At 43.0% G+C, this 27,497-nt stretch overlaps 1 protein-coding gene and 1 pseudogene across 2 annotated transcripts in view; both read left to right on the plus strand.

Annotated features, from left to right (window-relative positions):
• The window catches only part of LOC144772977 (coagulation factor X-like), a 381,158-nt gene that overhangs the window by 301,011 nt on the left and 52,650 nt on the right, over positions 1 to 27,497 (plus strand). For both annotated transcript variants that reach the window (XM_078657701.1, XM_078657700.1), the window contains one exon: positions 24,953 to 25,070. In XM_078657701.1, coding sequence (XP_078513827.1) covers positions 24,953 to 25,070 — 118 coding nt within the window. The remainder of the gene's footprint in view (positions 1 to 24,952; positions 25,071 to 27,497) is intronic.
• Positions 1,780 to 19,486, plus strand: LOC144773173 (kinesin-like protein KIF15-A pseudogene; annotated as a pseudogene).

The raw sequence follows: 27,497 nt of genomic DNA on the forward strand, positions 1-27,497 counted from the left end.
GTCAATATTTACAGGTCTAGATGATAAAAATCAAAATAAAACTTTCTTAACATAAAAGAATGTTTGTACTATTAGCGAATTTTACAATATCTATGGCCTTGTTTATTCAAGTGTTTATTAGAAATTATGTATGATTGGAATATATGATGGGGTGTGGCTTGTCGGAGCAAGATGCTGGATGTGCCTTAGTACTGCTCTGCAACACGCCCAAATCATCCGACAATTCTAAAGCCGAGGTCAGCCACCCAACGTCCCGAGCTGTGCCCAATGACCCAGAGCAAGTGCCGGATTACGCGATAGTTGGGACCGGGACTGCAACATTTGTCCATGCCATCGATCCCACCCAGAAGCTGGCACACACCCGGCTCGCCCAGGCCGCTGATGAAATCAGAGGCTGCTTGCTGCAGGAGGCTCTTCAATATAGCCATGCCGGAGTAATGCTCTCCTGAGCCACCACACCACATATCAAGGGCTGTCGGCTCTCACCTGAACTACTAGGGCTGTGTGGAGCTGCAACTGAGTTGCGATGAGCCTGCGAGGGCCGCTTGAAATCAGACAGAACTGAGCGAACACGGCTGGTAGCCGCAGTGAGATGCGAGCACCAGTTACGTGTTTCAGGGAGTGACGCTGAGGCCGACGGCCGCTGCTGCAGATGACAGAGTACTCACCTCTGTGAGGGGACGTGGTTGTGTTCTGGATCGGGTTGTGCTTGAGACCCACAGACAGACTAGATATGCCTTTCTAGCGGCAAACATACGCAGTAGTTCCCAATACTGGGGCATGGCACTCAGTCCTGACTTGCCTAGACCTGTGTGTACATTAGACTGCCAGTGTACCGGGCGTCTGTATGTGCCTGGTGGCAGAGAAAACAAAAGGGAAGAGGTGGCTGGGCTTTGGTGGTAAAAACTGCAGAGTTTTGCAGTGCCCTCCCTGGAGACATGGAGTGTATAATTGACAATAAAGTGCAAGAGGGAACCCCCACCCCAGCGGCCCCTCCTTTTCTCGCTCCCCCGACGCTATACTCACAGCCAGATGTCTAGAAGGAGAGGGGAGGTAAGGAATGCTTTGTTGCAAACCCTGGTCACAGCTTTACATGATTGTTGCATTCTTCACGAAGCAGCAGTATTACAAAGGACTGATCTTTGGTGTACCTGAGTCAATCACTCCCTGACATAACTATACACAGCACATTACTCCTCAGCACATCTTTCACAGCACCCCCCCTCCCTTGTTGCTAATTGCAGTGAGTTGGTCATAGTTTGGAGATGAGGTGGAGGCAGACTTTTCAGTATTAGGCGCACATTACTGAAAAAGCAATCATCACCTCCAGAACTCCCACATAAGGCGTACTTAAGGGACATACTCCAAAGCTTCTTTCAGGTCCTCCTCGGTGATGGAGGCTGATCAGCGAGAGATTCAGACTCAACAGAACTCACAACAAGGAGACAGACTTGACGAGGTACTACAAGCTATAGAGAGATCTCAAATCTCCCTGGAAATTAAAATTGACAACGTAGCAGCGGATCTTACGCTCCTCCATTCCGACCATAAGAAGTTGTCAAAACACGTTACCACTGTTGAACAAACCCTATCCGTAGTACAACCAAGCACAGACATCATAGAGAAAATGAAGAGGGGTTGACGGAAAGTGTTCTAGTTTCCTGCTTTAAGGGGCGGTCTGATCTGTAGTTCGCTTCTCTGCTTTAGCGCCAAATTTAAAGAGCGCCATCTTGCCGGATCTGCGTTCTGTTTAGTGATTCTGCTGAGTTTCCAGTCTGGATGGCGCTCGTAACTAAAGAGTCTGGCGATGCGCCACTGCTTCAGTCCCCAAGTGTGAAGGGGACTCCATCCGGGTTTCGTGAGGATACGCCCATCTGCTGAAGGAACATTCATGCCGGCAGAGGGAGATCCAGACCTGTGCTTATCTGTTCTGTCCTCCAACACCATACGACTGCATTCCAAACCGGAGCCAAAAATATTTACGTTTGGCCATGTTGCAAATATGGGTGCCACACAGGAATCAGTGTTTTCGATTGTGGCCAAAAACATTGTGGAATCCTGCTTGAATGGCTACAACGGGACCATCTTTGCCTACGGTCCGACGGGCTCAGGCAAAACCTTCACAATTTTGGGGCCATCTGAGTCTGACAACTTCACTCATAACCTAAGAGGAGTATTTCCTCAAAGCTTTGAATATTTGTTTTTCTTAATAAATCGTGAAAAGGCGGGTGATGGAAAAAGCTTTCTGTGTAAATGCTCTTTCATAAAGATTTACAGTGAACAGATATTTGATTTACTGAATTCTGCATCAGCTGGACTGTTTCTAAGAGAGCACATCAAGAAGGGAGTGTTTGTTGTTGGTGCAGTAGAACAGGTGGTGACTTCTGCAGCTGAAGCGTACCAGGTCTTGTCTATGGGTTGGAGAAATCGTGTGGCATCAACTTCTATGAACAGAGAGTCGTCCAGATCTCATGCTGTCTTTACCGTCACCATTAAATCCACGGAGACAAATGGTGGCATTGTTAACATTCGGTCCTCGCAGCTCAACTTGGTGGACCTGGCAGGTTCTGAGCGGCAGAAAGACTCTCAAGCTGAAGGAATCCGGTAGAAGGAAGCAGGTAGTATAAGCTAAGCTGCTTGGGAAAAGTCATTACATCAGTAGTTGATGTCTCGAATGTAAAACAGCGGCACGTTTGCTATAGAGACTCCAAACTCACAGTTCTACTTCGGGACTCGCTAGGTGGTAATGCCAAAACTTATATCATTGCAAATGTGCACCCTGGATCCAAATGTTTTGGTGAAACTTTGTCCACCCTTCAATTTGCTCAGCTGGTAAAGCTGATTAAAAATAAGGCTGTTGTGAATGAAGACACTCAAGGCAATGTTACTCAGCTTCAGGCTGAGGTAAAGAAGCTGAAGGAGCAGCTTTTCCAATTACTTTCTGGTCAAATGCCTGAAGATATGACACTTTCTAGAGCTGCTTCAGTCGAAGAAAGTGGTGGAGAGTACATGAACCGGTTTCTCAACGCAATGTTGTTCTTCGAGAAGTCTGAGAGTGAAAAGAAGGTTTTGTTAGAAAAGATTTCCCAACTCGAAGAATTACGCATCAAGAAGGAAAGGTTCATTCAGTCCAATAAAATAATAATTAAATTCTATAAAGGTCACATAACCCAACTGGAAAAAGTAAAACGAGATGCACGTGATAGAGCGCGCGAGGCCACCCGACCAACAGTTTTCGCCGTTTCCGGCTTCAGGGCCCATATACTTTCCAAATCACCATATACATCGATCAGGTGACTTCACGAGCTCTATCAAGTTGGTGTGTGTGTGTTCCCTGCTACCAAATTTCGGTGCACCCGACTTACCATCCACCGATGCGGGTGCCTAATGACCACAATGAATCAGGGAGCTAGCTGTAAAGGAAAGGCAGCAAAATACAAACCCAACCAATATCATTCAAATACTGTTTAAATGACCACGGACAACTGGAAGTTTTAAAATGTTTATCTAAAGTTCAATATTTTCTTGCATGAGATACAGCAAAATAAGGCAATCAATAACCAAGATAACGTAAATCACATAGGCAGAAAGAAATAATGACAGAGTAATCATCAAAGTATTAATAAAATGTAACGAGAAAGATACTATTCAAGTCAGTATTATCTAAACAGGGATAGACTAAGTGTGTGTTACTGTAGAAGAGCTTATAATGAATAACACGCTTCACTTAAGGTGAAGGGGCCTTTGAACAATCTAGGCAACGAAGTTCTAGACCATATCAGAAAATGACACACTGCTATGCAAAATATAATTTCTAACAATTGAGAAGACATAGGAATAACTTTGCAAAATTATAAATGACTGTTCAATAGTTGCGGAAAGGCATGGAAATATAACATATGCAATGTTGAACTTTATTTAAGCAAAAGTTAGAAATTCAGAAGGTGCAAGAATTTCAAGAGGTTCAGAGTAATATTTACCTAGAAAAGGTGTGGAAACCAAACCCTGGCCACGGGTCAGTTAAGGACAGGAAACCCTCAAGGAAGGATACCCCTCAAAGGACAGCAGGTGCAGAATGGACACCCAGGACAGGACAGGATACCCTCGGAATAGGAATCAGGACAGGACCCTCAGGACAGGACAGCAAACCCTCAGGACAGGACCCTCTTCAGGACAGGACCGGAACCCACAGTTCGGAAGCAACGCCTGCGCTCCAACCGCTCTGTAGCTATCGATCAAGACCCCGATTGGGTCAGCGAACTCCCAGCTAAGTGCTTGCCAGCACTTTAAGGTTCAGTAAAACCTTATTCTATGGTCAAATTCGGACAGAGTGCTCCGCAGCGCTCTGTATCTTCGGTCACCTATTGAGTGCGTTGGGTCAGTGACAGGTCAGCTAAACCAGACAAGTCGGACGGTTCACTAGGTGAACCCAGGGTAGATATACAGTTTGGGGACAGTGTACCACCCCCCAATGTTGCAAAGTGTCAGAATCCCTCAATTTCGATTGGTCCTAAGGTAGGGTTTGGGTAACACACCAATCACAATACGCGAATTGAAGCCTTCATTAACATATTTGGGTACCGCCTAGCAGATTTGGGGTTCCCATGAGCTAACAGTAGCGCAACAATACAATGTATCACATAAGGAGCCACATTCGCTGTTCTCGCAGGGCAGAGGTGACTTTCTCAGGAGCATCTCGCCCATCACTGCCAGCTGGCTATGTTCCATCAGCCAAGGTCCCTCGTGCTGCCGAATGTCGCACAGGCGCAGAAGGGACCTCCAATATGGCTCTCCTCTCACTCAGACCCCCATTTCCCGCGGTACATGAAAAGTAAGCGAAAACAAATTAATACATAATAATGTCATTATGAAAAACACATCACAGGGTTGGTACTTTTAACTCATCATCAAGATATAAACTTATGCAATTAAATGTTAGCTACATTGAGACGGACACAAGAGCAGTGGCACGAGCTGTACCACATGATAAGCACAGCTATGAATTACGCATGCGCATAACTTTCCCTCCACTTCTGCAGACGCGTCAGGACACGTGAGTGTGGCTGACGCATGCGCAGTAACTAAAATACAAGCGACGGCCATTTTTAAAAGGACACGGATTAATTCATTAGAAATACACATAGGCAAGCGTCTTAAACTTTTACTCAAACTTAATATAAATGTTAGTAAGACGTACATTTATTACCTTGTTATACATAAACGAGGTTCTTGACTTCGGCAAGCCGCAAAATATGCGAAGCTTTGCTTCATCAATCCCCTCTTTGATGATATTTACTATCATCACAAAATATAATGGAACCAGATGCCAACTTTCTTTCACACTTTATAAAGTTCTATTTCTTCCAGCAACCGCTCTAACTTTTCTCTTTCAGTTTTAGCAGGGTGAGAAGTCTTCACCTTTTTGTATATCTGATCATTCACTTCCTCTAATTCAATCTCATCCACACTTCGTTTCACTCCTCTTGCATTTACCTCGTGCTTTTTGGTGCGCTTGCGGTATTTACAGCATAAGAAAATGGAAAGTATAATAAGACCTATAATACCAATTGGCATCAGAATTTTGAATAATAAGCTTTTACCTATGCTAGCAAGCCAATGACCTACATTTGAGAGACCATCTACCAGTCTCTTCCAGGCACTATCAACCTCGAGTGGTTTGAGTTCCTTTGCCAAATTAGTAATGTTTTTCACATATCTTTTGATCTGTACACTTTTGTCCGGAATATAAGTGCAACAATGTTGCGCCTTCAACATCCGGCAGACTCCGCCCTCTTTCGCTAATAAGGTGTCAAGAGCAAGTCGATTTTGTAAAACCATTGATCTGATCGCAACCATTTCAGTATTGACCAGCAGAAATCCATGAGCTGTTTCAGTAGACAGCACATCTACTATAGTAGACAATTTGCAAATTCTGTGAGTGTTCAGAACCACTCCCACTCCAGGTATCAGTGCACTGAAAATACTACCCATAATTTCACCTATACTTTCTCTTTTACTACGCACTAAGCCGTTAGTATCTTCATTGCTTCCAGCTTTTCCATTCACATGGTATATTTTCGGGAAAACAATGCCAAAGTAGCAGCTCCCATACCAGTGATCCGGCAATTTGAAATAAGCCTTGTCCCCACAAATGTAATAAATTCCAGGAAACACAGGCTCTGACCCATTTTTGAAACCCCAACCTCCAATTACCTTGTAATTATGTTCGCATTCACTGGAACCAATGAAAACATTATTATAATAGCTAGTCTTCTCGCGGTGAAGACATAGCTTGCCTTTCTTTTCAAAATCCAGCAACAGAGCAGGACCCGCTCCACCAGATGAGGTGCCTTCCATGTTTTCTGCCCACTTTGGCTTTTTCTGACTTTCGTCATTAGCCTTCTTCTGAATTTTAATTCTCCTTTTCTCTGCCATGTTCAGGAACATCTTTTCCTGCTCACGCAAAGAACAAGTCAAGTTATCTCTGTGTGCGTCTGCTATGTCAATGTTCCCTATAGTCAGAAAGTAGTCTCCCATATATCTTATGGTGTCAGTTTTGGTATGTACAGGATTCAAGTTCCCACGTATAGGAAGTTCAGAAAAGATCACGTCATTGTTAGAATAATAATACTGTAACGGTCCCCTTTTGTAAAATAAACTAGCTAAAATGCTACAGGAAATTCCATATGTCAATGGCAGATGATGGTATGTCACGCCTTCAGCCACCGAAGTAGGTAGCTTCATGCAGACATAGCAATCTTCAATTTCCATAGTCTCTACATAGTGTATTAACAAGTTTGCGAAAACATTTAAATGTGTCCTGTTCTTCATGCCATGATAATGTAGTCCTTTCTCATCTGATGCTTCTAAGTCTCGTTTAGTTTGTCTCAATGCTCTCTCATGTCTTTCTACACTCTGTGTTGTTAGCTCCTCACTGTCAGTATTTACAACTTCAGTAGGGACAATGTTAGTATCTTTACTTACAGCAAAGGGAATGAAAATTGTTAATCCTATCCAGATAACTATCAGTACTATTACACTACATATACACACCTTGCAACACGTCTTAAAACGGCTGCAACTAGGTCTACCATTCACTGTTGAATCAGACATTTTAGCTCAGAAGGAGTGTTCTCACCCCTCTTTTTTACTTTTTACACAACTAGCTTACTTTGTGCAAATTCACGGTGGTTCGTCTTCCTCTTCAGCTGAGTACTCTGGGACAGGTTCTCCGTCGCTCACGTCAGTTATATCAAGATCTTCAAGTTCTTCCAAAACCAGTGTCCATTCAGGAGACTTGTACTTTTTGTTTTGTCTTTTTATTCGCTCACTCCTTCTTTTGGAAGAGTCTTCTTCTTGCTCTGCTATTCGAGCACTTCTTCTTGCTTCTGCACGTTTTTCTTCCACTGTCTTTATCCTTAGTCTCAGTCTTTTTACGAACCTAGGCTCAAGGTTGTTTCTTTTCTTTAGTCTCTTAGTCGGTACTTGGACTTCACTTTCTTTTCTTCTTCTCTTGTTCTCTTTATCTTGTGGTAATTCTTCTCCACTTTCTTCTCCTACTTCCCTTATCTGACTAGTTCCAGGACTAGCATCAAATTCTTCTGCCTGGTTACTAATCTGGCCTTGTTCAGGAATATTTTGTTTTTGGCTTTCAATTGTCTCTGTTTCTGTTCCTGTTTCCTGAACCCGTTTTTCTAACTCTATCTGATCCTGTTCAAGCACTTCGATCTCTTGATTTTCTTCTGCTCGAACTATTACTCTATGTCTAGTCTGTCCCTTATCCACATCAGGAGTTAATGGAGGAGTATCAAACACTTGTTCTGTATCCTGCACTTGTTCAGTATCGGGTACTTGTTCAGTCTTATTCACTTGATCTGTATCAATCACGTGCTCTGTCCCTGTCTGACCTTCTCCTTCCTCAGTTTTGATTTGAATCTCAATCGGCTGAGGATCTTCGCCTGTGCCTTGCTGTTCCTGACTAGTCCACTCTCTACCTTCACTAAGTCGTTCTCTTGTTCTGATAGGATCTTCGGTCAGATCAATCATCGGTATCCATTCTTCTGGCCATATGCTTGGCAGCTCGTCTTCAGCTACTCCTGGCTCAGTTTCCTGGACCTCTTCAGCAGGCTGGTTTCTTGGCAGTTCGCAGTCAACTACTCCTGGGCCAACGTCTGCTGTTCCTGCAACCTGACTGGTGCTGGGCTGCTCGTTGTCAGTTGCTACTGGTCTGGCTCCTTCAGGGTCCTCTGCTGGTTGCCCTGGTTCTTCAAATCCTTTGTCTGGCAATACCTTCTGAGTGTGTCCGGCGTGGATCCACTGGGGAACACCTGCGACTTTCACTGCAGTGGTTGTTACCAGGACTACTTGGCGTTTAATTCCCCACCTTGGTGCCAGACAGCTTGATCGAGTGTGCTTCTTTATTTTGACCCAGTCTCCTGGAACCAAGTTGTGGAGAGGAGTCGTTGGATTAAGGATGCCGTCGTCTCCAATCTGGCGAGAGATAGAACGCACTTGGTCACCCAATCTTCTGCAGTATTCAAGCACCAAATCATCAGTAATACTCAACAGTTTGCTTCCTGGCACCCATGCTTGTCTCATCACTCTTCCCATAATGATTTCATGGGGACTTAGGCCTGTCTTGCGGTCTGGAACACTTCTCAGTCCCATCAGGACCAGGGGCAGGGCCTTCACCCAGGTCATGCCAGTAGCATCTGTCAGTTTTGCTAGTCTGTTTTTGATAGTTCCATTTACTTGTTCCACTATTCCAGAAGCCTCTGGGTGGTATGCACAATGGAGTTTCTGCCTTATTCCAAAGGCCTTACAGAGTTCAGCCAGTATGTCATTCTGGAAATGTCCACCCTTATCTGATTCAATAATGCATGGTATTCCGAACCTAGGTATCAGTTCTTTTAGTAAACACTTCGCTACTGTCAGTGCGTCACTTTGAGGAGTAGGGTAAGCTTCTACCCATTTTGAAAATACGCAAACAATGACAAGGACATATCGTTTCCCTTCACAACGGGGCATGGTGATGAAATCAACCTGTATCTTTATAAAGGGACCCCCTGACCTCCCAATCTTGCTCAGCTCAACCATTGTCCTTTTGCCTGGGTTCATCTGTTGACATGACAGGCACCTCTGGCAGAGGGACTCTGCTACCTTCCTGAACTTTTTACTGTACCAAGTCTGTTGAAATACCAGAATCATGGCATCCCTACCAATGTGTGATCCTTCATGTATTAATCTTGCCATTGTGCCAAGCAAGTGTCGGGGTAACACAGGCATACCAGTTGGGCCTATGATGACACCATCCACACGTCTCGGTCTACATCCATCCTCCTTCCATTTCTCTCTTTCTTGCCAAGGAGCCGACTCCTGCCACTCTCTCACCTCATCCCATGTAGGCACTTCCTCAAACACCTGAAGCTGGCAGCTGGTTCCTGGCCCCCCTCGTTTTGGATTTACAATATACCGATCTTTGGCACACCATTGAGCCACTCGATCAGCATAATCGTTTCCCAGAGATACTCTGTCCATGCTTCTTTGATGAGCAGTACATTTTACCACTGCCAGTTCTTTGGGCAACTGGATGGCCTCTAAAAGGTCATGAACAACTTTTGCATTCCGAATGGGAGTACCTGAGGAAGTCATGAATTCCCTCTGCAGCCATAATTGGCCAAAGTCATGCACAACGCCATAACAGTACTGACTGTCAGTATACACTGTTATGCGTAAGTCCTTCCCAATTTTGCAAGCCATTATCATGGCTATGAATTCGGCTACTTGTGCAGACTTGATGTTATATAGGTAACCTGCTTGTTCAATTTTTGTGAAAGACACTACTGCATAAGCAGCACTCAAGCCTCCTAATTCATGTCTTAGACAGGAACCATCCACAAATAGTTCTTTATCATGCTCAGGCAATGGCACTTCTTTTATGTCAGGGCGTGGCTTGGTACTGAACTCTGTCAGATCAATACAATCATGTTCATCATCATCCCCACCTTCCATTTCCAAGGGGTCGGGGAGTAAGGTGGCAGGGTTCAGAATACCGCACCTAACAATGCTTACATTTGCTGCACCCACAAGAATCCTCTCGTATTTAGTCAGCCGACTAGGGGTGAGATACTGTGTTTTAGTTCTGGTCAATAGAATTACCACTCCATGTGAAACATACACAGTCACAGGATGTCCCATGACAATGGACTCACTCTGTTCCAAACTTGCACAGGTAGCAGCTACTGCTTTTAGACAGCCTGGTAACCCAGCAGCTACTGGGTCCAGTGTGGCAGAGAAATAAGCCACAGGCCTTCTGGTCGTGCCATGTTCTTGAGTCAGGACAGACAATGCGCAATTATCGCGAGTGTCACAGAAAAGGGCAAACTCTTTGGAATAATCTGGCATTCCCAACGCAGGGGCTGTACACAGACAGTTTTTCAATCTTGTGAAAGCCATTAGACTTTCATCGTCCCACTGTACAACATCTGGCATTCCTCTCGTGGTCATTTTTATCAAGGGCCTGGCTAAGGCTGCAAATCCCAGAATCCACTGCCTGCAGTACCCTAATACACCCAGGAACATTCTGACTTCTTTTTGAGTACGGGGCAACTGCATTTTTTGAATTATTCTCACTCTTTCTGAAGTGACTTTTCTGACACCCTTTTCTATCTGGTGTCCTAGATATTTCACTGATTTTGCACAGAACTGTAGTTTGTCAGGGGCCACTTTATGCCCTTTCTCACACAGGTGGTTTAGGAGGGCAATGGTGTCAACTACACAGTCCTTGTGACTTTTAGACGCCAGTAGAAGGTCGTCTATGTACTGCACTAACACAGAGTTCCCAGGTAAGATCAAAGTCTCTAGACATTTTTTCAAGATCTGATTAAAGATAGAGGGGCTCTCTGTATACCCTTGAGGGACCCGGTTCCAACAATACACGTGACCCTCGAAGGCAAATGAGAAAAGAAATTTGCTGTCGGGGTGCAGGGGTATCGAAAAGAATGCATGACACAAATCAATCACAGTGAACCACTCAGCATCCCAAGGAATTTGGTACAGAATTACTGCAGGGTTCGGGACAATAGGGCAGCAAGGAACTACAATTTTGTTAACCTTTCTCAGGTCCTGCACTACCCTATACTTGCCACTAGGCTTTTTAATGCCCATAATCGGTGAGTTGCATGGGCTGCTCATCACTTCCTGTATGATGTTTCCTTCCAATAGTTTTTGTATTTCCAGAGTGACACCTGCTTTCACTTCAGCATTCATTCGGTAGGGCCTAGTGTTAGGATATACTGCATTGTCCTTGATGGCTATTTGTATGGGGTCCACATCTTTCATCAACCCCACATCCTTTCCAGTGAAATCCCACACCTCTGGCTTTACGGCTTCCTGTAGTTCTTGGGGCAAGTCCTGCAGGGTCAATCTTTTAATTTCTGAGTCAGGTCTAAGCAACAATAATTTATAAATGCCGTCTTCATCTGGGGTCTGTATTTCAACACCTTTTGGTGTGCAAAAGATGGTACAGTTCATTTTGCACAGCAAATCACGTCCCAGTAAATTTACTGGACTGGTGTCACAGACGACAAATCTATGCATCTGTTTAAAGTTTCCAATTGAAATCTCCATTGGTTCGGTAACAGGAGTACTAATCAATTGATTAGATACACCTACTACTTGGATATTTTCTCCCGAGAGGGGTAGGTTTGGAACGTCCACTGTTCTTACAGTAGAACGGGTAGCGCCAGTGTCCAACAGAAAGGTGACATCATTTCCGTCAACCTTTCCTTCAATATATGGTCCAGACTGGTCTACCGGCAAGGAAGCGCCAAGTACGCACTCCTCGTCCTCCCCTCTCAGGCCCCGTCAGTCCTGATCATTACAAAGGAAGGTATCATTCAGCAGATACTGCGAAGTTGCTGTATTTCTGTTCTCCCCGCTTTCCCAAACCTCTATCTCTTCATTTTCTGCCTGTCTTCCCCTGTATACCTGTTTGGGTGCTCGAGGCACCTGAACTGTTTTTACCTGGGGTTGAGTCTTTCTTGGTCTTTCTTTCTGCGTCTGTGGAATTAAATCAGGAGTTTTCTCATTAACATCGACTAATTGGGGACACTCGTTTCGCCAGTGTCCAATTTCGCCGCACTGATGGCAGGGAAATTTCTTCATAGCCTCTTCCCTGCTAAATTTGGGCCGGGGCTTTCCTCCACCCCCTCCCCCAGGACTTTTGTTCTCAGCATTTTTAACCATGTTACTCAATTGTTTTTCCTGTTGTTCTGCGAGCTTCACCTGAGCCCACATAACCTTCTCCTTAAGGGCCTTTTTCTTTTCTGCCATCTCGTCCTCGCAGTACTTAGCATACCGCAGGACCTCATCCATTTTCTTAGTATGCCAACAGATTTTATTGTCTTTTATCCACTGACAAATTTCAGGTCTTAAACCATTTACAAACCTGTAAATAAAGTGCGTCATATCCTTCAGGTCGATGTTGTCAATACCACTGTATGTTTTAAATACCTGCAATAACCTCTCATAGAAGGAGTGCACTGTCTCGTCCCTTTCCTGTGTTGTTCTATCTATTTTTGTCCAATCAGTTTCCTTTGCGGGCACCTTTTCTTTCAAATGCTGAATTACCTGCTCATATTTTCGCATGACATCCTTTGATGGCTCTCCAGTTTCCTTGTTTCTGGGGTACTCCTCACTCGGCCAGTCTATGTTTATTTTACACTGGGTCCATAAATCTACTGGAACCACAATGTCGAAAAACCCATCCAGGTCTTTCCACAGACATTTCTGTACCTTCACGAACCTTTCCACCTGCCTGTACCAGTCAACTGGTTTCTCTCGTAATTTTGGAAAATCGTTCGTGAAGGACACAATATCCTGCCTAGACCAGGGGACATGCACATATTTCCCCCCTGGAACTTCACGCATGGGGCATAACTGCTCAGGTTTTTCTACCTCTCTTAAAGCAAACTCGGGAGTCACTTGTCGGGAGCGAACCTCTTCCCTTTTTTTCGCCCACCTGCTTCTCCATTTTTCCACATCTCCCCATTTCTGCAGTACCCCCATTAATTCTTTAATCTGCAACTTCTTCCCTGCCACATTCAGGTGTTCTATATCTTTGTCTGAGAAGTCTGCTCTGTACGGTTTCTGTAAGGGCTTGGATTTTGAGATATCTACCCCCATACTAACTGCTGTTTCGGTCAGTTTTTCATGGAGCACTCTGGTGTTCCTTGTAAAGCTTTTACATATGAACGACAATTCTTCCTCAGAGTAGGTATTCAATCGATCCAACCCCACATTTCCTGCCATTAATTCTTCTATTTCAACCCTCAGCTTGTAGAGGTCTAAAGGCTTTGTTTGCGGAGTCTGCTTTTCTAATTCACGACTCCAACTCTCAATTTCATCCGGAGTTACCAGAGAGACATTCCTAGTACCTGTTGCTGTCTCTAATTTAATTTCTTTTGTATTAAAAGGGTTATACCTCTGCTGTATTCCCTTTCCAGTCTGTTTGTTTGGCAATTCCAAGAATGCAACTTCAGACTCGCACTCACTGGACTGATCATCTATGATGATTGGTTCCTGTCTCGGGGTTGCCATGACTGGGGTCATGACTGGAGTAATCGGATTTCCCTGACCATTTCCGTATAACGGGACCACCGGTCCAATAGTTACTGGAATAGTCAATGCCTCAGGACTGGTATTTATCTGAGAAATTTTCTGAATTATTTCTGTTCTTTGTCTAGCTAGAGCCTCTTGCTCCTTTTCCACTAGTACCCTTCTTAAAGTTGTGTCATGTAATATCTGGGGGGTCAATGGAGGAGTAAAACTCGGGGCAGTAGGATGCGTTTCACTTGGTCCTCCCCCATAATTTGGTTTCGGGAATAAAGTTCCAGTATTAAAAGACCTGCGCTCTTCCCCATATGGAGGTTGAACAAAAGGCAGTCCCGAATTCGAAGGTTTCTCTTCGCTTTCATACAAGGGTCTGGGGAAAAAAGTTTTCGTGCGTGGATATTTTTCTTCCTGACTTGCGGGCACTTTGGGATATATATCCCTTGTTTCCGCCAGTTCGGGTTTTTCAGGATAGGGTAATACTTGACCACCCCCTCCCAGTCCCAGGGACCTGTCTTCTTCCTTTAGGAAGTGGCGTCGGGGAACATCTCCTACACTGGAAGGTCGGGTTCCCTCATTGTAAGGTGGCGGACTTCTGGTACAGATGTCATCTATTAATTCATCATCTGAGTCCCCCAGGGCCCCCCAATGCTTACATTTTTCAGTACTTTTCTCACCCGCTCCAACGTTATGACATGCCGGCATCATGGGAAACAGACCCTCAACAATCATGCTCTGCCTCCACTGTTTCATCCTTTTATCCCTGGATTCCTGTTTCTGCCTGGGGTACCACTTGGTCAAACCCTTGTCCATTCGGGGTCTTTCTCTTTCAAAAGCCTCAATCTCCCATTCCTCTAATGCCTCATACTGCGTTAGTCTCGGTCTGGGATGCAGTTCATTCATTCGGGTTCTTAAATTAAATAAGATCCTACCATTGAAAGTACCATCTAACGGAAAAGCCAATACTCCGTCATCTTTTGTGTACTTCACCCAATTCTCCAGCCACACACAGGTATTGTACCCTCGGTCAAACATCATGAATGAGGCGGGAGTATTGGGTGCTGGGACAAGAACACCTTCCCTAGATTTAATCGGTTTGTCCGTTTTAAAATAATTTTTCACCTTATTTACAAGGGACATTTTTCTCTTGGTTCCGTACATAATATCGTATCTATTAGTCTTCCACTGATCCCTTTCAAACCCTAGGTGCCTTGGATCAGGTCGAGTTCCTGTAGTCTGCGAGTGCCACATACGACTTCTGCGCTAACTTTGTTTACAAACTACCTCCAATCAGAACGTGCTTCAGAAAATTCGTGCAACCAATGGGTGCGCGACACAAAATAAGCTCCGCCAATGGGTGCGCGGCCCCTTCGTGAGACAGTTCCCACGCTCCGGCGCTCACCCCTCCTTTACAATTTCAGCTCCGCTACCCGCCCGCTGCGTCCACCAATCCCAGCGCGGCACAGAGTGACGTCAGAGGCGCTTCGCGACTGACTCCCTCCCTTCACAAGGTAACGGAAACTTTCTTTCTTTTAAAGTGCTCAGTGCTTGGTTATTTTACAACAAATACACATTCGCCACAGTGCTCAAGTGTCTAGACAGAGAAAGAATTCTTTTACAACAAGTAAACTACTTCCATTTACTTTTCACTCGCTGCGGGCAGATCTCTTCCGCCTACCCTTCACTCTAGCATCGGTGAACCTGTTATTCCCCTAAACTCATCCACTTCTTTCCGGGATATATTCCGAGTTTAAGGTTTCTCAGCGGACCCCTCTGCTTTCACGCTAGCTCCGAGGAACCTGCTACTCTTCCGATGTGACCCTTACTAGGTTACGCCACTATGGGAATTTTGCCAATGAACCCCGTTACTGTCATTTATTCACACATGTATTCAGAAAAAACCCTAGTTAGTGCTTCCCGGTTATCCTAACCTGCACCTAACTTTCCTCGAACCTGTGACCTCAGGACAATGGATTCTATTCACCACTTGCCCTTTCAATTCCCCGGGGAGTTCGGACAACAAGAAACAAGACGGTTGACAATTGCATGGATTAGTACATATAACAATATAAGAACAAGAATAATAACAATACAAGAATTCATGAGTTTCAGCAGCGTATTCACAAGAGAGTGATCAGTTCCCTCAGAACAGCCGCTCTTATAGCAGCATTAATATAATAGCAGCTTCCGACTTATCTAGTCCAACTAATCCCTGCCTTGCTCTCAACTAGTCCCTAACCATCCTCTAGCTACCAGAAAACTGATAGAGCGCGCGAGGCCACCCGACCAACAGTTTTCGCCGTTTCCGGCTTCAGGGCCCATATACTTTCCAAATCACCATATACATCGATCAGGTGACTTCACGAGCTCTATCAAGTTGGTGTGTGTGTGTTCCCTGCTACCAAATTTCGGTGCACCCGACTTACCATCCACCGATGCGGGTGCCTAATGACCACAATGAATCAGGGAGCTAGCTGTAAAGGAAAGGCAGCAAAATACAAACCCAACCAATATCATTCAAATACTGTTTAAATGACCACGGACAACTGGAAGTTTTAAAATGTTTATCTAAAGTTCAATATTTTCTTGCATGAGATACAGCAAAATAAGGCAATCAATAACCAAGATAACGTAAATCACATAGGCAGAAAGAAATAATGACAGAGTAATCATCAAAGTATTAATAAAATGTAACGAGAAAGATACTATTCAAGTCAGTATTATCTAAACAGGGATAGACTAAGTGTGTGTTACTGTAGAAGAGCTTATAATGAATAACACGCTTCACTTAAGGTGAAGGGGCCTTTGAACAATCTAGGCAACGAAGTTCTAGACCATATCAGAAAATGACACACTGCTATGCAAAATATAATTTCTAACAATTGAGAAGACATAGGAATAACTTTGCAAAATTATAAATGACTGTTCAATAGTTGCGGAAAGGCATGGAAATATAACATATGCAATGTTGAACTTTATTTAAGCAAAAGTTAGAAATTCAGAAGGTGCAAGAATTTCAAGAGGTTCAGAGTAATATTTACCTAGAAAAGGTGTGGAAACCAAACCCTGGCCACGGGTCAGTTAAGGACAGGAAACCCTCAAGGAAGGATACCCCTCAAAGGACAGCAGGTGCAGAATGGACACCCAGGACAGGACAGGATACCCTCGGAATAGGAATCAGGACAGGACCCTCAGGACAGGACAGCAAACCCTCAGGACAGGACCCTCTTCAGGACAGGACCGGAACCCACAGTTCGGAAGCAACGCCTGCGCTCCACCCGCTCTGTAGCTATCGATCAAGACCCCGATTGGGTCAGCGAACTCCCAGCTAAGTGCTTGCCAGCACTTTAAGGTTCAGTAAAACCTTATTCTATGGTCAAATTCGGACAGAGTGCTCCGCAGCGCTCTGTATCTTCGGTCACCTATTGAGTGCGTTGGGTCAGTGACAGGTCAGCTAAACCAGACAAGTCGGACGGTTCACTAGGTGAACCCAGGGTAGATATACAGTTTGGGGACAGTGTACCACCCCCCAATGTTGCAAAGTGTCAGAATCCCTCAATTTCGATTGGTCCTAAGGTAGGGTTTGGGTAACACACCAATCACAATACGCGAATTGAAGCCTTCATTAACATATTTGGGTACCGCCTAGCAGATTTGGGGTTCCCATGAGCTAACAGTAGCGCAACAATACAATGTATCACATAAGGAGCCACATTCGCTGTTCTCGCAGGGCAGAGGTGACTTTCTCAGGAGCATCTCGCCCATCACTGCCAGCTGGCTATGTTCCATCAGCCAAGGTCCCTCGTGCTGCCGAATGTCGCACAGGCGCAGAAGGGACCTCCAATATGGCTCTCCTCTCACTCAGACCCCCATTTGCCGCGGTACATGAAAAGTAAGCGAAAACAAATTAATACATAATAATGTCATTATGAAAAACACATCACAGGGTTGGTACTTTTAACTCATCATCAAGATATAAACTTATGCAATTAAATGTTAGCTACATTGAGACGGACACAAGAGCAGTGGCACGAGCTGTACCACATGATAAGCACAGCTATGAATTACGCATGCGCATAACTTTCCCTCCACTTCTGCAGACGCGTCAGGACACGTGAGTGTGGCTGACGCATGCGCAGTAACTAAAATACAAGCGACGGCCATTTTTAAAAGGACACGGATTAATTCATTAGAAATACACATAGGCAAGCGTCTTAAACTTTTACTCAAACTTAATATAAATGTTAGTAAGACGTACATTTATTACCTTGTTATACATAAACGAGGTTCTTGACTTCGGCAAGCCGCAAAATATGCGAAGCTTTGCTTCATCACACGAACCTCATTTTTGGATGATGAGCAGGATAATTATATAACCGAACTGAAGCAGGAGGTCCGAAATTTGAAAGAACAGGTAGAACCCCACCCTAGAGTAGCAAAATATGCAATGGAGAATCACAACCTCCGAGAGGAAAACAAGCGCCTCCGGGCTTTGCAGCCAGTGAGGAGGGCTCAGGAAATTGATCAGCAAACCATGATGGACTTGGAGAGAGCTTTACTGAAGGCTTCTGCAGCTGAAAGCAGAACTGGAGGTATACCAATGCATTCAAACCCAATTCCAACTGAAAGCAATTCGTTGGTATCTGTGGAAAGGCTGAAGGCGCGTCTTTCACAAATGCAGAGTGAACTGGTCACTTCAAAACAAGAATATGAAGAATTCAAAGAAGTCACAAAAAAAAACATGCAGATCTAGAGTCAGAGATTCAGTCATTGTTAAAGTCAAATAAGCACCTTGAAAATATTTTGGAGGCAACAAAAGCCCATAAGCGCCAGGAGGTGTCTCCGTTGAATAAAATGCATGTGGAAACAATTAAGAATATGACTACTCCAACAAAAGCTTACTACTTAAGATCTCACCTCATTCCCAGAATGAGCCCTGAAATCTTGGAAAATGGTTTAGATACACCAACATCGGGAGAGCAAATGGAAGAGATTTGCAATGAGCCAATTCCACCTGAAATGAAGGAGCAAGCTTATGAAGCTATTGCAGAGGAGCTTAGACTCGTCCAGAAAAATGTGAACACCCTCCAAGGGAAGCTGAATGACCAAGAGAGTAAAAATATGAAACTTCACCAGCAGTTAAACAAACTTGAACATCATTCTACTCAAATGCAAGAGCATTTCACGTCAGAGAAAGCTTCCTGGAGCACAGAACAGGACATGTTAAACGAACAAATCAAATCTCTCAAAAAGCTGCGCCGGGACACGGAAAGCAAGAGTGATGTATTAAAAAGTGAGGTCCATGACTTGAGAATAGTCCAGGAAGATCTGAGGAAGAAAGAAGACCTAAACCACCAGCTGCCGCAACAGCTGAACAAAACGAGTGATGAAATGGAGAGGCTGAAGAGGGACTATGAGGAGAAATTGCGACAAGCAGAAATTGCTGCAGAAGTGGACACAGTGGTGCTTTCCCAGTGCCCTAGAAATCCTACCTTCCAAGCATTCGTCCAGCATGACAGGGAGGTGCAAGACCATAGAGACACGATAGCCACTCTGGAGCTTTTGGTGTCTGACTGAGTTAAGTGAGGAGAGGATGGCCAAAAATGAGGAGATCCTAAGACTAAAGAACAAAGTGGCAGAACTAATGGGAAACTTAGAAGCAGAATTATATGAGACTAGAGACGCCCTTGAAGCCACAAATAATACTCTGATTGCGATGAAAAATGAAATTGATCGGACAAGAGCGCTGGAATCTAAGGCTTTCGAAGAAAAAGAAGAATTGAGGTCAAAGCTATAAGAATCAAACGAACAATGGGAGCAAATTCAAAAGGAGGTTGAAAAGCTGCGCATTGAAAATGCATTCCTGAAGGCCTGAAGGAATACCGAAAATATGAAAACCCTTAAAGACCATGTTCAAGTAGCTAAGACTTATCAACAGATTATGAATTTGATAGGATAAAATATGTAAAGCTGTTGCTTTAAATCGTTATCAGACCTGTCTGTAATGAAAAAAGATTGTGCAAAGCAGATACGGATTTTCCTGCCAGAAATCTTTGGAGCGATGCGTTAGTGGATTTTAACCTGCTGGGGATTTTCATGACTTTAGGATTTCTGGTTCATTGTCCAGCCATATCAAGGTTTGTAGGTATCAGTTTGCTTCCTTTATATTTTTCAATTTGTTAAAATGGTCTGGTAGTATTAAAGCAGTGAAAAACCTATCTGAAGAAGGCACTGTTGTCTACTAAAACATTTTTGGGGAGCTTTTCATTTAGATTCATCTCTCCAACTTTCTTGAGTCCACCAAGTGCTTGGATATGGTCCAGTTTGGCTTCAGGCCAGCACATGGGACGGAGTCGGCTTTGGTGACTGTTCTTGATGACCTTCGGACGCGGGCCGACCAGGGTCAAGCGGCCTTTTTAGTGCTGCTTGACATGTCGGCCGCGTTCAATACGGTTAGCCATGCAATCTTGATCAGGAGGTTGGCGGAGGTTGGAGTTTCTGGGTTGGCCCTACAGTGGCTTGTATCATATCTCGATCATAGGTACCAGGTGGTATCCCTGCCACCTTTCAAATCTAACATCAGGAAGGTGGGGCAGGGTGTACCACAGGGGTCTTCCATCAGTCCCATCTTATTTAATCTCTACCTCCGTCCCCTGATCTCGTTGATAACATCTTTTGGCATAACAGTCACCAACTATGCAGACGACACCCAGCTTGTCTTCTCGTTTGAAGGCAAGAAGGCGGTATCCCAGGAGGTTTTCCATCGATGCATGAGCACCACGGCAGCATGGCTAGGTAACAACTCCTTGCAAGTTAACAGCATGAAAACTGAGGTGCTACATTGCTCAATGGACCGTACCCCAAGGCCTCTCCCATTGGATTTCTGGCCCCCTGATTTCCAAGGGACTGACTCCTCCGTTGAATCAGTACGGAATCTGGGTGTGATGTTCAGTTCCAATCTGCAATTAGACGTAGCGGTGAACAAAACGGTAGCCACCTGCATGGCACTGCTCTGCTCGCTGCGTAAGATTCTACCCTTGCTCCCTTCTCATGCCAGGCCAGAGGTAGTGCGGAGCATTATTTTAAATCGTCTCGACTATTGCAACGCACTGCTTCTGGGGGCGCCTGCCACCTTACTGGGGAAACTGCAGCGTGTGCAGAATTTTGCCGCAAAACTGGCACTGTCGCGCCGCCGTTTGGACTCCTCTGTTGAGGCTCTCAGGGACTTGCATTGGCTGCCAATCTCGCAGCGAATTGACTTTAAAGCCCTGTGTTTGGTATTTAGGGCTCTTCATGGTCAAGGCCCACTGCAGAACCTCTTCTCCTGGTATACCCCGGGCAGACCACTTCGGTCAGCCTCAGCCTATCTGGTATCAGTACCTAAGATCAGACGCTCCCGGATGGGAGGTCGGGCTTTCAGGTTCACCGCAGCAAAACTGTGGAACTCTCTTCCTTTGGACCTGAGGGGTATGGCAGATCTCCCTTCTTTTAAGAAAAACTTGAAGACCCACCTATTCCCCAGGATGTTGTAACAGATCTTTCGGATGCTGGTAATACCTTGTATGTCATGATTGTCTAAGCGCCAGGATGCCCGTTTGGGTGACAGCAAATGCGCTATATAAGAATATCTATACATACATACATACATACATACATTTTCCATAATATATATTTTATTGCATGTGATTGGAAAGGCTTATATTGCCAAATTTGGCAAAATATTATGGTCTATCCTTCCTTAATATTATATGCAAAAAATGATGTTCTGTATTTCATTTTCTCTCTTCACTGGTTTCAGGTGTGTGTGTTTTAGTCAGTGGCTGCTGGCATGTACCGAGGGTGGTGGGCGGGTTGCACAGAAAAAATTTATTACAAATAAAATGTACTTACTTTCCTGCATGACGACGTCCTCGATCGATCTTCTCTCCTCGAGGCAGGCTCCCAACTCCTAAACCAACCCTAGCGCTGCTCTCATGCTGTTAACCAGCATGAGAGAAGCACCAGGATTAGAGGGATCGGGCTCTCTCAGCGGTTTTATGAGCGCTGGAGGCATGTGCTTTATCTAACCCAGCTGTCTAAGACAGGTAGATTAGAGAAGCTTAAAATGCGCATGTCTAGATGGCCGTCGCAAGACGGCCAGCCATAGGGACATACACAGCGTTAAACATACGCACCCGGCTCCCTGCAGCCACTCAGAAGCAATAGACCTACCCTACGGTAACGCTAAGTTCAGGACGGTTTGGTTGTTGAAAAATAAAATGGCAAACTTTATTACCATTTTATTTTCCAGCTCTGGCCTGGGGCTTTTCTTTGTGGGGCATGCTCCTCCACTCAAATGGAGCAGCCGCCCCTGGTTTTATTCCCTGTAAAATGTACCTACAATACTGATTCTCCTAGCTATAAGGTGATTGTATTACACACGGACGCTTTGTAAACTACGTGCTTCTGACCCCACTCAATTTAGAGGATATTTTGTTCTGGTCTTCTTCCACCTTTCGTTTGGGCAGTCTGTTGCAGTTGTGAGGCCAGCTCTTTTGATATTCTCAGACAGCCATGTTGGCATTCAGTTCTATATTAAGTCCTCCTGGGCACTACTATACCCACTTTATATTAACCCTGGACGTTACTCTCAAACCACTCATGACTTAAGCAACAGAACAAAACCTTCACATGGCAATACAATGCATTATGACCTGAAACGTCCGGGGCTTACGCACTCCAGCTCGCACCTACGCAGTATACGCCTACATCAAAAGGCATAGCGTACAGATAGCCCTCCTCCATGAATCACATTTGACACATTCAGAAACAAATAAACTACAACGTAGATGGCGGGGGCAGGTCTTTGCCACAAACTACTCAATATATGCCCCATAGTCTGATATGAACTGTAATCATAATTGTGAAGTATTTTGTCACTTTTGACATTTGAGTATGTGACAACAACACAGGTTTTTACCTGCAACATTCCAACAAGGTGGGTTATTGTGATCAAGGCTAATGTTTAGCCAAACTGCATTAATCCGGTCATTGAAAAGAAAAGAAATACACTTATAAGATCATCTCCAGAGTCCGGGTGCCTCCTTTGTTATCCTGCGGCAATAAACAGTTATCCTGTTTATTGATGCTAGTATTTTCAAAACTCACAGAAAAGAGGTCTACACTGTGAAATATTAGCGTAATTCACATTGCGAACGTCATTTTCAAAACCTTAATCAGCACACATGACAAACTCATCCTTGCAGGCCAATTCTTGATGCAAGCATGCACCATTAAATGCTCTCCATGAGTGAAAATAAATATTGTAAATGAAGAAGCCTGTTGGATCAAAGTTAAATACACTTTTGCAAACTGCACCCTGTTTTGCCATTTTCAGTTTTGTTAAATCTACCCTGTAGTGTCAATGTACTACAAAACAAAAGGTACATTTAAGATAACATGTTTTTATTCCCTTCCAATGTTGCTGTTCATTTAAAATATTACTTATAATAGTACACAATGTTGCATGAAAACACATAAATAGTTTTAGCACTTTATTGATTCCTCAACATAAAACACACATTTCTCAAAACATTGACAGGCATACCTGCAATTTCTGACAAATAATGAATTCTAAAAATGAAACTGAGGATGACACTCATAAGCTCCACATAATTTTAAAGGATACTAAAATCAATTATTAAATCACATAACATGAAAAATGCATGAGTAAGATGTGTAATATGATCCTATACTGCCATCTCTGGGATCAGGAGACGTTCATTTACAAACAACTCGGTCTCCGGCCTTGTGGTTTATATTGCCTTCAGACCACTTATGGCAATATAGGACGATATGACACAGTTAACTTCTCTGTATTCTCTAACTGTGTGTGTGTGTGTATTTCTATATTATTATTTGTAATGTTAACTAATATTTAATTCTATTGCAAATGCACATTTAATTTGCCTACAATTTTTGACCCAGTGCCAAGGATCTTCACTAAACAATTGGCACTCACAGTTAGCTAAAGTCAGCTAATGTCAGGCATGCCAATTTTGCCAAAAATCCGGATAGGAGAAAAAAGGTTTAGTTTGGGGTGAAATAGTTGTGTTTTCCCATTTTAGCTTCCATAGGAAATTGTCCAGATTTACGCTAAACTTGGTATGAAAGTATAACTGTACTCAGAAAGTGTGCTCTCCTTGGCGAAAATCTGTCCAGTAGTGTTTGAGATAGAAGTGCTTAAAAAAGTTGCCAGTGAGCGTAAAGGGGTTGACACTTTTGTGTATCACTGTCATTTTAAATTGTGAATCAGAAAATTTTGAAACCTGTTAATCACATTTGAATTTTTTTCTCCAATGAGATAGAGTAGTTAAGGGAATTTTTTTGATCCATCTTTAAAATTGTGATTTTTGTTAAGGGGATTTTTTTGATCCATCTTTAAAATTGTGATTTTTGCACTGTAAAAAAAATCCCCAGTGATAGGGAACAGCATGAGAGGGGCCCACAGTGGTGGAAAAATGTATTGAAATCGCCCCCCCCCTCCCGAAAATGGATTCAAGATGCTAAAATCGCAATTTCAATTAAAATTGTAATTTTGAGACAGCCATTTAACGAACAGCAAAAAAAGGCACACATTTTTATTGAAATGTGCTATTTTCATATAACTCATGATTTTTCACTAAAAGAAAAAAACTAGGAAAACATGGCAAATATTATTGCCATTTTAAAAAGTAAATAAAAGCCACTGTGCACAACCAAGGAAGTCTGTGTGCAGCATGGGTTGGGTACCGGTTGTGAGCTAGCATAGGGCCTGGCCAAAAGCCAGTACCTGAGGCCAACCCTGCTGAGCATGCCTAAAGACTGTGCACAGAAGATGTTGAACATTGAGTACAGCATTAAAAACATGAAATTCACTTTTTAAAAACCCCAGATGAAAACTGAGTCTTGGTTCTGTTTCAGAGTTTTGGTTCTGTTTCAAACATCCAGCTTTGGATTATTTTCCGTCATTGTTCTCTATGACTGGAACTTAATAAACACATCTTTGGAAGTAGTCCTAACATTTTTCACCAAATGTTGCTAATATGTCATATCATAATACTTGAGTTATATTGCCAGAAGAGATGCATGAAATTGAAAAGGTGTAACAACCACCTTACAAAGCAGCACTGACTGGATACCATTTCTGTGAAGGACTTTAAATGAGAGCACAGTAATAGCAAAACAAAGACCAATTCCCATAGTTTAGATCATTTAATACTTCTATTTCAATCATCAATCTTACTCTATTGAAAGTGACTGTATGGAACTGAAAAGCTCATTCCTTTATGTCATGTTAGTTACCATTTCTTTTTCCTCATAGGCTCAACTAATTAACAAGACTAACCAAGTATTTTGTGGAGGAACGATTCTGAACCAACATTTTGTTCTTACTGCAGCTCACTGTATTTATGAGAATCAATACTTTCACATTGTTGTCGGTAAGTGAATTGTACTTCTGCAAAACCACAGTAGCACCATTTTGAGGGTCCTCGCAAGTTTGGAGCTACTAACTAATGGTAAAGGTGATAGGGAAATAACTATTGCATCATGGGAGGAGGAGCAAATATCATCACATATGATTGATTCGTTAGGAGGTAATGGACAAGTTAAAATTATACATGCATATATTTTTCTGTTTACTCAAGTGTGAGTGCTAATATGGAAATGTCATGTTTTGGTATTAGGGCTAGATTGTTGTATGGTTTTGTGCTGGTTCTAGATATGTTAACTACTAATTGCTTGGGGTGAATTGTGTATTGATATTTTGGGTATGTTGTATGTTCAATTATGTAAGTACCTTTTTCTTGACCTATTTTAAATATTTGTTTTTGTATTTTTGAAACTTTCGATTGCCAATAGGAACAAATGGTTTCAGTTACCCTACGCACATTTACAATGATAAATGTAATGTATTTTTACATATGTCATAAATTAATAGCACTCTGGGCATATACATTGTATGGGTGAGGAGGACCTCTACTTTATTGATGGAAGTAACTTAAAAGCAAAGTGAGCATGTAAGAAAAGCTTTTACATGTTAAATTAATACGCCTTTTTGCCTTTGCTTCTCTAAATCAAAGATTTATCCTGAAAGATACAATAATGTTTTCTTGGGGGAGAGATAATATGTAGACATTTGGATATGGTATTATGGACAACTATGTGCTATAAGTAGCGAAATATGAGTATGGGCACAAACCTCAGTCATTGGGCTTTTAACGGATGATATGAATAACTGTGAATCATTACCAATTATTGATATTAATTGTATTTATTAATTAATTAAAGTATTTATTTAGTGCAACCCATTACAAGAAACAGATTTAGAGCCCTAAATGACTACCAAGACGTCATGTTGTATGAAACTAGATGGAGTGAATAACACTTTTGGTGTTTAGCATGTAGGCCCACATGCATCAAAGGAAAAAACGGGCGCAAATGGGCAGATTCTCAGAATCTGCCCCTTTGCTAACGGTATTTTTGCATTTGGGATGCATCATCCCAAAAGCAAAAATCACAATTTAAGTAATCTCAAAATTGTGATTACCTTAATTATGATTGCATGTGTGTGTGCAATATGGGTGCACATACAAATTTCAGGGGTGCCACAGGGTGTCCTTTTGACACCCTTGCACCCTTGAAATTGCATGCGCAATTTGCGAGTACCTAAAGGGTACTCGCAAATTGCGCATGCAATTCCCATTCATTCCTATGAATGGGAAGCCATTCCTTAATTTCGACTCGCAATATGCGAGTCTCAATTAAGGAATTTCTAGGAATCGCTATTTTGTTAGTGATTCTTACATGCATAGGCTAATTGCGATTCCTTATTAGCGAATCCTTATTTTTCTCTAATAAGGAATCGCAAATGGCATTTTTGATGCATGTGCCAGGTAGTCTTTAAAGTTTGCACATTTAACAAGTGTTTATGGGTCTGCTATTTTATTTTTAATCCGTACAGTTTTTATATTCTGCTTGCTCATTGTCATATTGTAGTCGGTGGCCCCACTACCATCTTTTAGGACACACCAGGAGATCCTCTAGTCAGGTGGTCAATTTGGTTTGATGCGTTTGAAACTTATTCCAGATTCAGGGCAGAGAGAAAGAAGTTTCTACTTTTCCACTCACTGGATTTTAAGGGAAGATCTACTTTTTTGCACTTACCAGTCTTATTGTTAGATGAGGGTGAAATTCTTGATGAGAAACAGTAAGCGGTAAATAAGCTTCAGAACAGGTTTGATAAAAACCCAGTCTAATTATACTTAGACATGCAATTTTTAAATGTAAACAAAAAATGGATGAAGATATTGATACATACATAACGGTTCTGTATAGACTTATTTTGGACTGCCAATTTGACACCTTCACAGATCAGTTAATTAGAGACCAGTTTGTGTGCCAGTGTAAATATAAACAGATTAGTCAAAAAACTCTTTTCCATGTGTAACCCATCTTTGGAGGACACCATTAAAACGGCAAAAAGCAAAGCATAAAAATATCCCAAATTATATTCCACATCAACTCAAGAGTGCCCTTAAGAAATATAAAGGTACAATATAACACAAGTCTGAGCTTCAAAATAATGATGCTGTTTTTTCTTAGGGCTTGGCAGAGATAAAGAAAGTTGGATATTTTCTTTGAACTAATATTGCACACAAATTACTGGTCACAATTTACCTCACGTTTCACACTCTGGCAAAACTTGCTCTGGTCAAACAGGCAAAATATTATCCTCAAGTTTTCACTTTTAATGTACTTTCTTGTAGCAAGTGCAAGATACGGTTGACTCCTTGGTTTAATGTGGGCGCACTCAACCCAACTAAACAGTTTTCTGCTATTAAACACAGAGAAGTCACGCATATTAG

Source organism: Lissotriton helveticus, chromosome 8, assembly GCF_964261635.1.
Source record: "Lissotriton helveticus chromosome 8, aLisHel1.1, whole genome shotgun sequence".
In the NCBI taxonomy this organism is placed as follows: Eukaryota; Metazoa; Chordata; class Amphibia; order Caudata; family Salamandridae; genus Lissotriton; species Lissotriton helveticus.